Genomic DNA, 14,552 nt, shown 5'->3' with positions numbered 1-14,552 from the left:
AAAAAAAAAAGACTATCCTGCCATCAAGAAGCTCAAGAAAAGGAAAAGAGATAGGTTAAGTAAATGACTGTACTGACAACAATAAAGACTTTCTACCCCACACATACATACACATACATGTACAGATATATACATGTTGAAATTTATAAAATCCTTTGGTAGCATAAAGGAAGAAACAATCGCTCTTGGTAAGGAGGAACCAAAGTAAAGAAACAATGAAAGGCAGTATGTGACATCCCAAAATTAAATTAATACACAGTGGAGTTCAGAGAAGGGGAAGATGAACCAAGGACCTAGCAGCAGAGAGATCAGATGAATTACAAATTAATACCCAGGAAAAAAAAGGTCAAGGAAGAAAGAGGCCTGAATGTGAATGCTTACTATGAGCTCAATGATGTTCTCAGTATTTTATGTTTGAATTTACTTACTCCCACAACCCTAGGGAGATGGGGCTTCCATCACACAGGTAGACAAAGAGGTACAAGGAGAATCCAGGTAGTCTTAGAGCCCATCCTCTTAACAACTAAGCTACCTATCAGAGATAAATTGGTAGATCTGACCACTGATTATATACAGAGGGATGCTGTATAAATCCCCTCTGTATATGTTAATAAAAACAGGATAGATGAGAGGCACACTAGGGCAGCCTTTTAATTTTTATTTCTATGAAAATGTTTATTTGGCCTAAAGATTGTCATCAACATTTTTCTTATGTTGATATACACAATCAATATTCTGAGTTTTAAACTGTAGGCTATGAAACCATTCTTTTTTGCAATCGTAAGATAAAAGCCTACTGAAGACATTTGTTTTTTATAATGAAGAGCACAGGTAGGAAAAGGGAACAAGAGGATATCCTCTTAAAGCATGATATCATAGTTCTTCCCTTGTCACTTTCTCGAAATACAAATGAGTATTTAAGTCATATAAATGTATTTACCCTGAAATAATAATTACCTTAGTTTAAAACAAAGGATGACTTTGTGGCTTTTTTAGAACATTTTCTGACTCTAAGTTGAACTCTTTTGGGCATGTATTAAATTTTAAGAGGAATATTTGTAGCCATAAAAGTTTAATACTACACTTCTCTTTTCTTAGCTACTCATAATTTAATGTTATCTAAAGCTTAAAATTATCATCAATTTTTGTCAGAAGCCTATGATAATCCTAGTTTTTGGATACTCTGATAAGCCACACAGATAAGCTGGGAGTTAATCACATTCTTAAAGAACTACTATATAACCTTAAACATAATACTTTTTGGTATTATGTATAGACATTGATTGCTATTAACAGAGCAGTTTTCTCACTCTGTGAATAAACAAATCATAGCTTCACCTTATTATAGAGTATAATCAAATTTAATCAATGTGTTAGAATTAAGATAGACTGATTAAGTTTACCAACTACCCTCTGAGTGGCCTAGGAAATAGACACCACCATCCTCCTGCACCTCATTTAAGTGCTTAATGACATCCTCAACATTCACATGTGGATAGCAAGGGACTGTAGTTATACTACAAGGAATCATCTTACAGAGCATTTTCCCCTGGAGACAAGGGAGCAAACTACATAACCTACGAAGGGTTTTGTAATTTAAAAAATAACAACTTTCACTCCATAATGGTAGTTTTTGTATATACCTCACTCAGCAGTCAATATTTAACTAACTTACTTAAATCAAATTATGTTATATAATTATAAAACCTTTATGCGTGGAGCACAAATCTGTGTTTTAAAAGGTCTATGTGGGTTGACCAAATACTATAATATTTAAATAAACTTAATATCTTAGCTTGGCATGTATTGCAATGAGCACTGGGTGTTATATGCAAACAATGAATCATGGAACGCTACATCAAAAACTAATGAAGTACTGTACGGTGATTAACAATAAAAAAATTTAAAAAATATGTTAGCTTGGAACAAGATTTCATTACCTAGTTCCAAAATGTCTGAAGGATCAAGGTGTAAACTCTTATTGCAAAACTGATTCACCTTCTTTTCCAATACTGTTGCATCTTTAATTTGTGAATACTTCCGGATGTAAAAGTGGCAAGGATGTATTACATGGCTTACAAAAACTAGCTCTGGAGAACCTAGATAAGAATATTTAAAACACATTAATAAATCATAAGTTAGGAAGGAATTCATAAAACCTGAATGCAATATCCTCTAAAAGAATATTGTCTTGTGGCACTGAAAACTCTAGAATACTTAGGCCCCACAAGAGTCCAAATCCAAAAGAGTAACCAGACCAATAAAACAAATAGATCCCACTTTCAACATTAAATTCTTTGGCAACCTGAACCACAAATATTTTATTTTACTTGCCAAGTATGTTAAGTGGAATTGCAGTTCATGTGATAGTTAAGATTCTAAAGTCAAGATATGCTGTAACTCTATTGTATTATAACAAAACATCAGAGTTTATTTATTAACATTTTGGAACTTAGAACTCTATTGATAATAAGTAGGTCTCTTGCATATCCCAAAAAATCCTGTTTATACTACACCCAAAGAACTACGAATAAGGTCACAGACACTCTGAATACAAATCTTTTCCAGCTAGAGAAGTGTGAAAAGATGTCTGGGCAAAGCCAATATATTGAGCACCAGTTAGGGGAAGATGTGTGTGTTTTGGTGGAGGTTGCAGGGGTGGTGAGTGTAGAATAAAAGAGAAAAATTTTTTGTATACAGCAGAAATGAAACCAAGTATAGCCAATGAAAAGATGACCAGAACATAATACTAAAAAAGGAATTAAAAGAACAGTGTGCATGGTATGCTGTTTTGTGTACAAAAACAGAGAAAAATAATATATATATTTGTATACACATAAAGAAACTCTGGAAGGAAGGGAGGGACTGAATGAAATGGGACAGATTAGGGAAAAATTTCAATATATAATTTTGGAACAAGGTAGGTGTTTTATTTAGTAAAAATGTTTAAAAGAATAGGAGGAGTGGAACTGGAGACAGTAAAGACAGATGATAAAAACCGAACAAAGGGATCATTTTAACTGTCCAATACAGATCACAAAGAATAACACCCATATTGGGGATGGGGTAAAGAGATAAATATGTGTAACTGGGGAGACAGCTGAGAGAAGTGCTACAAATTTCAGAAATATTTTTGCCAATAACAAGTAAAACTTGTAACATTAAGAGGAAGAAATTTTAGTTAACAGTAAAATTCATTTTACTCACTGCCTTCATACTACATTAGAGTTACTTTACATACAGCAAACTCCACGACATCAAGTTCGGAGTTGTTAAAGTACCTGATTTTGACCCAAAAGGGAAATACAATTTTTTCTGAAAAGGCTTTTTTGGATCTCTAGGTGTTTCCACAAGGAAATCTGTGAAGCATGCTTCATCAAAATAGGAAATAAAGGCAACTGTACTAGTTTTATTAAGTTGACAATGGCACACTATTCCTTAAAAAGCTGTACTTGAATTGGCAAAATACTGGAATGGTAAGACTCCTTTTTATCAGTGGATATAGTCATGATATGTTTCTTAACTCACTGAGATATCAGCAGTAATACTACAATGGAAACAACCAAAAACGTGCCTTTTTTTTTTTTTTGCATTCAAAGGGTCATTCTGGAGAATCAGCCAGTGGAACCGACTGGGAAGTGGTGGGCAGAAGAGACCTAAAACAACTTGAAAATGGTCTTAAAGAAGATTGGTAGTATACTTACTACACAGTAGTAGTCAATGGAGAGAATACCAGCATTGTAAATCTAATCACACTATTATGATATGTTGAAATGTTACAAAATAGATGCTATTATAGTCATGTTAACTCATTTTATAACAGATTATCTCTCAGAATGAAGATTTAAGAGGACCTGTTCTTAAATTTAAGGACAAAGCCATGAGATTGGTCTACAAATATCTTATTTGTATTTTTGTCTTTTATACAAGGTTTATGTGTGGAACACCAAAAAGTCAAATACCTCAATTAAACCAAATATTAAATTTACATCTCAGAGGTTAGATTATTGCACTAAAAATAAAAAATTATCCTAATTTTGGAAAAATGTGAAAGTAGGGGCAAGGAATTAACAGGTGTTAACTCATAATGAGGTATAAGATAACAGCAATATGTTTCTACTAAGTACAGGGACTAATTTTGTTTTTTTTTTTTTTAAGACTTTATTTATTTATTTGACAGGCAGAGAGAGAGAGACAGTGAGAGAGGGAACACAAGCAGGGGGAGTGGGAGAGGAAGAAGCAGGCTCCGTGGAGCCTGATGCGGGGCTCGATCCCAGGACCCTGGGATCACGCCCTGAGCCGAAGGCAGACGCTTAACGACTGAGCCACCCAGGCACCCCTAATTTTGTTTCTAATTACAGACATGATATATTGTTTCCTTGCTTTTGTATTTTCACTCACTTTCCAGGTTTTCTTCAATAATTTCTTCAATTATCACATCAGGGCTAGATCCCATTTGAGGCAGAACAGCAATGGTTTTAGGGGATGGTGTTGCAACAACCTCTTTCTGTGACTGGAAATCTTTTGCTTCTAAATACAAATCGCTGGTTTCCCGTTGCAAAGAAGGTGATGGGGCTTCATTAGTTAGAACAGACATGTCAGCCTTTTTCTTTTCTCGAAATGGGTATGTATCATGACAAGAAAATTCCTTTTTATGATATTTCGTTTGAACATTCTGTCCCATTTCATTTTCCTGGGGATCACATCTGTTTAAAAAATAGATGGGTATTAAGGAAGGCACTTGTGATAAGCACTGGATACTGTATGTAAGTGATGAATACTAAATTCTACACCAAAAACCGATATTACACTGTAGGTTAACTAACTGGAATTTAAATAAAAATTTGGAGAAAAAAAATAGGCATATGGCTACTTTAAGTTGTTCCATGAATTTTTTTATATCTACCTTGGAGCCATTTCCTTTCCACATAACACTTAATATTGTGACACATATAAAGAGCTCAAGTTTTGTATAGGTGCCTCAGAAGTTATTTTTTAATAGCTTTATATTTTTTAAAGATTTATTTATTTATCTGAGAGAGAGAGAGAGAACGAGCAGGAGGGGCAGAGGGAGAGCGAGAGGGAGAGAGAATCTCAAGCAGACTCCATGCTGAGTGTGGAGCCCAACATGCAGCTTGATCTCAGGACCCTGAAACCAAGAGTCAGATGTTCTACTGACTGTGCCACACAGGCACCCCAGATAGCTTTACTGATGTGTAATTAACACAGCATAAAATTCAGTAATTTTTACTAGATTAACGGTTGTGCAGCCATCACTACAATCTAATTTTAGAACACTTCTATTACCCAGAAAGAAACTTTTGCCCATTCCCAGCCCTAGGCAAGCCTAAGGGTTTTAAAATGTCAACAAGAGGTATAATCAATGAGAAGCTGAAGAAAGAACATGATACAGTCACGTCACAATCTTCTAGTCCTAAAGAATGGTAGATATAGGTTTTCAAAATAAATCATTTTGATTTGGCTTAGCTGTTTGGTTTTAAATTATGATTATTTCTTTTTAAATTTACTGGCCCAAAAATAAAGTATAGGAAACAGTGAAGGGTATAATCCTGAGCAAATCATTAAAAACCTCCAGCTAGCCTAAAAATCACCTTGAGTCTGAATCTTTTGGATATTATTCAATAGCCACTAACCCACAGTTGATCTTTTATGTGGTTTACTCCAAATTTTTTTCTATCTTCTTCAGATACCCACACAGATTTAGGCTATCAATCTACAAGTACAGAAATTCTATCAAAGAAATGAGATTGAGTCTCAAAATGCTTGTCTTTTAGTTAGCCATTATGGATTTAGCTTCGTCACAGATCATTTAAGAAGCATTTTAGAAATAAGAACCAAAAAAGCCAATTAGATTCAGCAATGACACATAATATCTGTCTATTCCCCAAAAAAGGTATGCTTTGAACGTAAATAAAATACATGTTGAATTCAAACACCTACCCAACTTTGTAAACTAGACATTTCTTTTCATAACAACTCTCATCTGACCTGAGACATTTAACAATGTCAACTGACTCCAGTATAAACTCCTCCTTTGATTTCTAGAAGACCACTTTTTTCTGTTTGTTTTTCAACCTCTGCCTATTCCTTCTCAGTTTTGTTTTTCAGATTGCCCTTTCTCAGTCTTAAAATTTCATATTTTCCCAGGGTACTGTCCTTGACTTTTGTCAAGACCTGCTCTTACTTGGCAAACCCGTTGTTTAATTTACCACCTGTAATAAGTAGAAGCAGACTGTAGTGATACATTCCCTTAAAACTAGGAAAAAATTTAAGACTACTCTGAATTAACTTTAAAATCAAGACAAGGTCAAGGCAGAATCTAAAAGAGACTGAATAGCTTCTGATATTAAAAATATTCTATAGTAAGCATATTCAAGTTATGAAAATATCTAAAATAATGTACTCATTGGGAAGGCTGATGATTATCCATAGAAATACAAAAGTCAAGTCACAAAGACAAATATGGTACATGGGTCCACATCTGGGAGAAAATGACTTGAGACAAAGGACTGGTACTCTAGTCCTCTGGCAAGGACTTTCCTCTGGTTGTAAGAAATGTACTAGGATCTAGGCCTAATGCTATTAAGCTATTTGATTAATCTTATTCCCTGTATTGAAAACAACACTGCAAACAAAGCAATTTCTTATGATTTGGCTTCCTAGGCCTGTTTGGATGCTCGAAAAGAATGCCAACACAAGTATTCCAGTCCATGTGGCAATTATATTTGTCCATAAGTTTATAACCTGGCATTCTGACTAAACTGGAATTCTGGCATTCAGTTTTGTAAACTTGGCTTATAGGAGTTTACCTGGTTTACAGCACATCTGCTCATGTCTGTTCCTGACCTTTTAAGACCGTGGGCCAAACTCTGGTTAGTTACCTAAGGTAATGAACATGTATACTTCCTGGGGGATGATTTCCCCTGGAGACATACCACCTACAAGTGAATGAACTTACTTTCTTTTTGAGGGTTTCTAAACAATCTATATTCTAACTACTCCTAAACCCAGAATCAAGTCCAAGATCTCTTTAGTGTTAGTACCTATAACTAACTGCTCTCTATACATTTCTCCCCAGATACCTGGTAAACAGCATTAACTCAACATGCCCACTATCCCTCTACTCCTAAATTTTCTCCTGTATTCCCAATCTTGGTGAATAATACCACAATCCATCAATTTAACCACCAAAGCCAGACCTGTAAATCATTGAGGATGCCTCCCTTTTCCTCATTCATCATACTCAAACAATTAATAAGCTTTATCAATTTTCCCTATTTAGCATTTGTCGTATCTATGGCTCTCCAGTGCTACTACCTATGCTTGGTTTCTCATCATCTGCTGAGACTATTGATACAATAGCCCAACTAATCCTTCAGCCTCTAGCCTTATACTCTTCCAAATAATCCTCTAAGTGGCCACCAGAGTTACCTTTTTAAAATGTAACCTAATTATTTTTATTTTCATTTTGAAAATCTTTTAGTGGTTTCTACTGTCTACAGCTGTGCTGTCCAATACAACTTTCTGCAAGAGTGAAAATGTGGGGCACTGTCTAATATGGTAGCTATCAACCTCATGTAGCTACTGAGCACTTGGAGTGTGGCTAGTGCAACTGAAGAATCCAATTTTTCCCTTTTTTTTTTTAAAGTAATCTCTATGTCTAACGTGGGGCTTGAACTCATGACCCTGAGATCAAGAGTCACATGCTTTACGAACTGAGCCAGCCAGGCACCCATCCAATTTTTTCTTTTAATTTTGTTTTGTTTTACTTAATTTATGCTTAGATTTAAATAGGCACATGTATTTAGTGGCTACCACACTAGATAACATAGATCTAGAAAATAAAGTTCAAACGCTACAGCATACAAAGTTTTTAGGATTTAGCCTATGTGAATCCTCTGTCAGATGAAATTATATAAGCAGTTCCCTGAATGTAGCACATTATCTCACTGCCCATACCTTTCTTTCTGCCATGATGCCTACCTCCCTTTTGGCCTCCTTTCCAATTACTACTCATTTTTCATAGATAAAATTTTCCTTTTTTCAAGCCTCCTGTTACCCCCAAAAGAACTGACCGTTTCCTTCCTTAGCATCTCCACTAAATTCTGCATATATCACTCTTGTAACAATTATTCACTTTATTGTTTACATGGGTCATCCTCTACTTATTGTAACTTCTCTGACCTATATCTCAATGCTTAGGGTAATGGTGCCTAGCACAAAATCAGTGTTCAATGCTGGCTGAATGAATGAATCTCAAAGATAAATTTCACACATACATCATTTAATACTGAGCACTTCTAGGTCTTTTCATTCTTAAATATTTTACATAGACTTTAACTGATAGAAAGTTTTGCCCTTTATATTATTTTACAGCATTTGAATCATACATACTACACACTACATATCAATTTTCCTGTCTCTTAGGTAATTTTTCTCTTAGACCCTCTCAGAAATTAACGGCATATTGCCATTTTTAAAAAAGATTTATTTCTTCATTTGAGAGGGAGAGAGAGTGCGTGTGCAGGAGGGAGGGGCAGAGAGAATCTTAAGCAGACTCTGTGCTGAGTGCGGAGCCCAATTCGGGCCTTGATTCCACAACCCTGAGATCAGGACCAGAGCCAAAACCAAGAGTCGGATGCTTAATCCACTGTGCCACCTAGGCAGCCCCATGTTGCCATTCTTATACTTACTTTGTTAAGCCCTCAAATTCAATCTTTCCCATATTGTTGAACATAGAGATGATCTCACTGCAATTCATATTCAACCTAAAATAAAACACTGGCAGGTAAGTAAATGTTATAATACAAGTTTATTACTTTCTCTAAATAAAAGTCAGTTTCTAACATTAAAAACTCCAAAAGACAGGACATTTTAAGTGCTCTAATATAACTTTATTACTTTCTCTACAAGTTAGTTGTTGACATTAAAAACCCCAAAGACAATGTATTTTTCTCATTTATCATAAATTACTCTTATTTTACATGTTAGCTAATTTGGGAAACATCTGTGACACAAATTTTCAATTTATAATTGCTTGCTATTTAATAAATCTAGGCTCTAATACATTTTTATACTGAATTGTTAGGTTCTCCTGAATTACAACTTACTTACCTGGGAGAGCTCCTTAGTTTTAGAGAGGTAACTTGTAACAATTCACTCTCAAATGTTAATTTCAAAGTACGGATAATCTATAATCAAAAGAGAAGTATTACTCAGATGTGAATTTTTTTTTTAAGATTTTATTTTATTTATGTGACAGAGAGACAGCCAGCAAGAGAGGGCACAGAGCAGGGGAGTGGGAGAGGAAGCAGCAGGCCCCCAGCAGAGGAGCCTGATGTGGGACTCGATCCCGGAACGCTAGGATCACTCCCTGAGCCGAAGGCAGACGCTTAATGACTGCGCTACCCAGGCGCCCTTCAGATGTGAATTTTTAAAAAATAAGTATTATTGAAACAAAGCAAGATTGTAGAAGGAAAACTATAGCATTTAAGTATCTCACTAATTAATGAGTTCAAGGTTTGATTTTAGGCACTCAAAGGGAGGGATGAAAATAAGTGTTATGATTTTTCCCCCTAAGGAAATTTAAAATATTTCAGAGATATAAATTAATAGATAACAACAACAAAAGACACTAATTAACAAATGGGATAGAGTTACGTAATCAGAGAAAATTCTGATCATATTCACTTTGCATCTGCATTGTTATTCTCCAATGTCTTTTTGCCTTATCTTCTTAATAAATCTAACTAGGGTGAATACCAAATCTTTTTTTCCCTTAGGATTTTATTTATTTGTCAGAGAGAGAGCGCACATACATGTACATGTGTACAAGCAGGCGGAGCAGCAGGCAGAGGGATAAGCAGGCTCCCTGCTGAGCAAGGAGCCCGATGTGGGGGTTGATCCCAGGACCCTGGGATCATGACCAGAGCCAAAGGCAGATGCTTAACTGACTGAGCCACCCAGGTGTTCCAGGTGAACACTAAATCTTATCACTTTTTTACACTTTCTAATGACTCCTGTGTAATACACAGGAAATGACTATTATGTTTTTAGAACTAGGCTAGAGAATGAGGTCTGACCAAGGAAGATGGTGGCAAACTCTTCTTCCTTCACTTAGAAACTTTGGAGGCAGATAAACCAATGGCTTCTATTTTATACCTCAGTTCAGCCCAAACACCTGATTATGGGAAAAGGTCATGAGGATTCAAAGACAACAGAACAGGATCTATATCCCAAAGGAGCAAGGTAGAAATCAGAAAAAAAAAAAAATTGATGGTTAACCTTATCTCGCCAAATGATCTCATCAGAAACATGTTTTTATTTTTGCCCAACTGTGCTCCCTAGGCACATTATTAGATGATAGAACATAGTGGAAGCATGCTGTCTCAAGTGTTTTCACTTGTAAGATCCCCAAACATTTGGGGAGGCAGGAAGAAAAGGAAGAAAAAAAAAAACCCTGAATGAGAACTTGAATTAAGTTTTTTAAGACAAGAACTGACAGTCATATCTAAATTGTTTATGAAAAGAAAAGAGAATCCCATTTAGTTTGCTGCCCTTATATGTTCTCATTTTTTGTTCAAATGTTCTAGGAACATCAGTTTCCAACTCAATGTCACCCTACTCACTCTCAGATCATGTGTTACTGTGCCATTTCAAACCTAACTGGTAAATATCAAAAGGCTAAAAAAATTTATTAATATTTGTCTTAGAATTCCAACACTAAGAATTCTAAATTGAGATCAAGATAAGTTAGGATAATCTTAAATGCTTCTTAAGTCTTAAATATCATATTCCATAGCATATAAGGTAATATACTTTAGAAACAAATTCACATTATGATCAAAATTACCTGATTCAGGTCACAATAAGTCCTTAAAGAAGGTGCTGATTTTAACTCTCTTGCTATCTTCATAGCTGCAGCCAAATCATTTTTTTTCTCTTCAATGTAGCTTTTAGCCATTATTACATTTGACAGATAATCATCTGTATTTCTTAATACTTCTTCACACAGGTTCTTTTTCCTTCATGTAAGATCCCAAAATTATTTTACAGAATTTCATAAATGCTCATATGAAAGTGAGTTTATAGCAAGTGAGTGGTATCAAAAAGGTAATTTCACTAGTTTATGAACATGGTTAAAAGAGGCAATCAATTCAACTGAAATATATTACAATTGAAAACTATGTATGGATAACAAGAGAAAAAGTAGAAGGATGTAATTATCATGTCACAGATACAGCTGTCACAGAATTACAGAAGACAGACCCTAGATGATTCCACCTAAAAGAGAAATCCTATCCTGTAATCACTTGTACTAGTTCAAAGACAATTTGTATTCATTTCCCACAAAGATATGCCTGCACATTTTAAAATTTCCATCAGTGGACACAAATTACATAAATATAAAATGAGATTTTAAGATAAGACTTCACCAAACCAGAACACAGGTATCAATTAACTATAATCTGCAAAGTAATCACTTAGAACAACAATTAGCGATTCCTTCATTACTTGTACCTCATTACTCAAAATCTTTTCTGGGCCTATGATGGAATTACATTATTGTGGCAATTAAAAAATTTTGTACCACAAATTGTAATGCATAACTTTCTCATTTTATTACCAAATGACTATTATTTCCTCAAAAGCAAATCTGGCCTTAAAAAAAGGAGTGTTTGCTATACTGCAGAGTAAGAAGAATGTTACATAGGCTCTGAAGGTGAAGAGGTATTCCAAGAGCTTCTTTGGTAATTGTATAAATAATCTGAAAGTCATTTCTTTAGGGGAGAAAATGGTTATTTTGGTATGTTCTAGTATGGTTTCTAAAAACTCATGCCTTTGGATTGGTATCAGCAAAATGGCAAACTAGGTAACTCTAAGCCCTTGTTACCCAGTGGAGATGTCAAAAAAACAAGCAAAACCTGGTTAAAATAATCTTATAGAAAGTCTGGAAAATAAACAAAGGTATACAGCAACCAAGCAAATGCCCAATCAAGAAAAAGCCACATTCAAAACATTAGGAAATTCCATGGTGTTTTCACTTGTTCTTGCCCAGCCCCCTCCTCAGCATGGTATAGTCTTGGTCTAGAGGTAGCAGCACAGTTCCCAATTACTTCTGTCAAACCAGAAGAGCAAAGAAGACTTCATCTGTAATGTTCTAACTTGTTTGTGGGATGCTTGAGGAACTAGTCTGTTTCACCTAACTTGGAGCTCAGGCAGTGAAGAGCAACAGGCAGTACTTGGGGAGGCTGTAGGAAGACTAACAGCTATAGATCCCTGGGCAAGAGATTATAGGTAAAGACATACACTAGACTTTCTGTGGCTTGCAAAAGCTTGGGTGAGACTCTTTCAGAAATGAATACACTTAAAAGCATCTGTGTATATAAAGGAATAAAAAAAAATCATACTCAGGCCCAGGCAAGATGCATGCTCAGAAAAGACCTGAGATCACCTTAAACCTTCATCTGAGGCTGATTCTAAGGCTCAGAACATGCTCACTCAGTGAAAGACTGCCCCTGCAGAGATCCAGTCTGCAATGACTAGAAGAGGTGGCTGTGTTTTCGGATGCCCAATTTTCAACAAAACAGCAAGGGCATATAAAGACATGGAAAAACATGACCCGTTCAAAGGAAAAAACAGACTGGCAGAAACCATCACTGAAGAAGTAGAGACATAGCACTTATTAATGACTTTAAAACAACAGTTTTAAACATGCTCAAAGAGCTAAAGGAAAACATGCACAAAGAACCTAGAGGAAATCAGGAAAAAATGAAGGACTAAAATGTGACTATCAATAGACAGATTATAACAAGGAAACAAATTCTGGTGCTCAGAAGTACAATAAATAAAATGAAAAATTCACTAGAGGGGTTCAACTGCAGATCTGAGCAGGAATAAAAAAGAATTAGCAAACCTGAAGATAGGACAACTGAAATTAGAGTCTGAGGAACAGAAAGAAAAAATAATGAAAAGAAGTCAACAGAGCATAAGGTACTTGAGGGATTCTCTCAAGAAAAGCAACATACGCATTACAGGAGTCCCAAAAGCAGGAAAGAAAGAGAAAGGTGCAGAAAATTATTTGAAGACATAATAGCTAAAGGATTCCAAAATGAGATAAAATACATAAATTGACAAGTCCAAGAACCCAAAGATACTTAAGTAGAATAAACTCGGACCCCCCCACAGAGACACAATATAATCAAACTGCTGGAAGACAAATAGAAAATCCTGAAAGCATTAAGAGAAATGCAATTTTGTCACACACAAGGAATCCTCAGTACGATTATCAGCCAATTTCTCAGTAGAAACCTTAGTGGCCAGAAGACAATGGGATGACATATTTAAAGTGTTGAGGGGTGCCTGGATGGCTTAGTCAGTACAGCATTGATTCTTGATTTCAGTTCAGGTCACGATCTCAGGATCATGAGATCGAGCCCCATGTTGGGCTCGGCACTGGGTGTGGAGCCTGGTTAGCCTCTTCCTCTCTTTCTGTCCCTTCCCTGAACTCGCGCTAAAAAAAATAAAGAAAGTGTTTAAAGAAAAAAGCCTGCCAATTAAGACTTCCATAACTAGCAAAACTGTCCTTCAAAAGATAAGGGAAAAGTCAAAACATTCCCAGATTAAAAAAAAGCCGAGGGAGTTCATGATCAATATACTTGTCCTACAAGAAATGCTAAACAAAGTCCTTCAGGTTAAAATGAAAGGAGGAGAGATGGTAACTTGTACTTGGTCAAGGTAAATACACAGGCAAATATAAAATCTAGTATCGCAGTAGTTTTGGTTTATAACTCCACTTTTTACTTTCTACAGGATTTAAAAGACAAATACATAAAATGACTATAAATCTATGTTAATGGGTACATGATGTACGAAGATAAAACTGTGAAACAAAACAGAGGGGAAGGAGATGTAAAGGAGTTTTTACATGAAATTCAGTTAAGCTGGTATCAATTCAAAATAGATTGTTATAACTTTAATATGTTATACGTAATCCCCACAGTAACCACAAAGTAACTACAGAATATGCAAAAAAAAAAAAAGAAATGAGAAGGGAATCAAATTATGTCACTACAAAAAAGTCAAGTAAACAGAAGGTAGAAATAGAAGAAGTAAATGATAAGAAGGTTCTATAACATATTGAAAACATGGCAAAATTCCTTTATTGATAATTAATTTAAAAGTAAACGGATTAAACTTCAGAATCAAAAGCCACAGAGTGGAGGACTAGAGTCCAAAAAATGACAACATATTTAAGTCTACAAGGTACTCATTTTAGATCTATAGATATGCATAGAACGAAGGTGAAAAGATGAAAAAAGATTGTGTAAATAGTAATCAAAAGAGAACTATACTAATGTTAGACAAAATAGACTAAGTCAAAAACTTACAAGAGAAAAAGAACACCATATATTGACATATCAAGAATATACAATTATAACACATATATGAACCAAATATAAGAGCTCTGAAATATACGACACAAACACTGACAAAATTAAAGGGAAAAACAGCACTATAATAATAGGTGG

The 14,552-nt window shown here is 35.2% G+C and overlaps 1 protein-coding gene across 1 annotated transcript in view; it reads right to left on the bottom strand.

The window, feature by feature from the left end:
* RNF17 (ring finger protein 17) overlaps nt 1-14,552 on the bottom strand; it is a 114,642-nt gene that overhangs the window by 78,724 nt on the left and 21,366 nt on the right. The window contains exons 7-11 of the mRNA XM_011232890.3: nt 10,874-11,045; nt 9,136-9,212; nt 8,715-8,789; nt 4,402-4,706; nt 1,941-2,099 (exon numbers count right to left, since the gene is read on the bottom strand). Of these exons, the coding sequence (XP_011231192.2) occupies nt 1,941-2,099; nt 4,402-4,706; nt 8,715-8,789; nt 9,136-9,212; nt 10,874-11,045 (788 nt within the window). The remainder of the gene's footprint in view (nt 1-1,940; nt 2,100-4,401; nt 4,707-8,714; nt 8,790-9,135; nt 9,213-10,873; nt 11,046-14,552) is intronic.

Source organism: Ailuropoda melanoleuca, chromosome 7 (assembly GCF_002007445.2).
Source record: "Ailuropoda melanoleuca isolate Jingjing chromosome 7, ASM200744v2, whole genome shotgun sequence".
Classification (NCBI taxonomy): Eukaryota; Metazoa; Chordata; class Mammalia; order Carnivora; family Ursidae; genus Ailuropoda; species Ailuropoda melanoleuca.
Note: the sequence above shows the minus strand (reverse complement) of the source record. Positions and strands in the feature narration are given on the sequence as shown.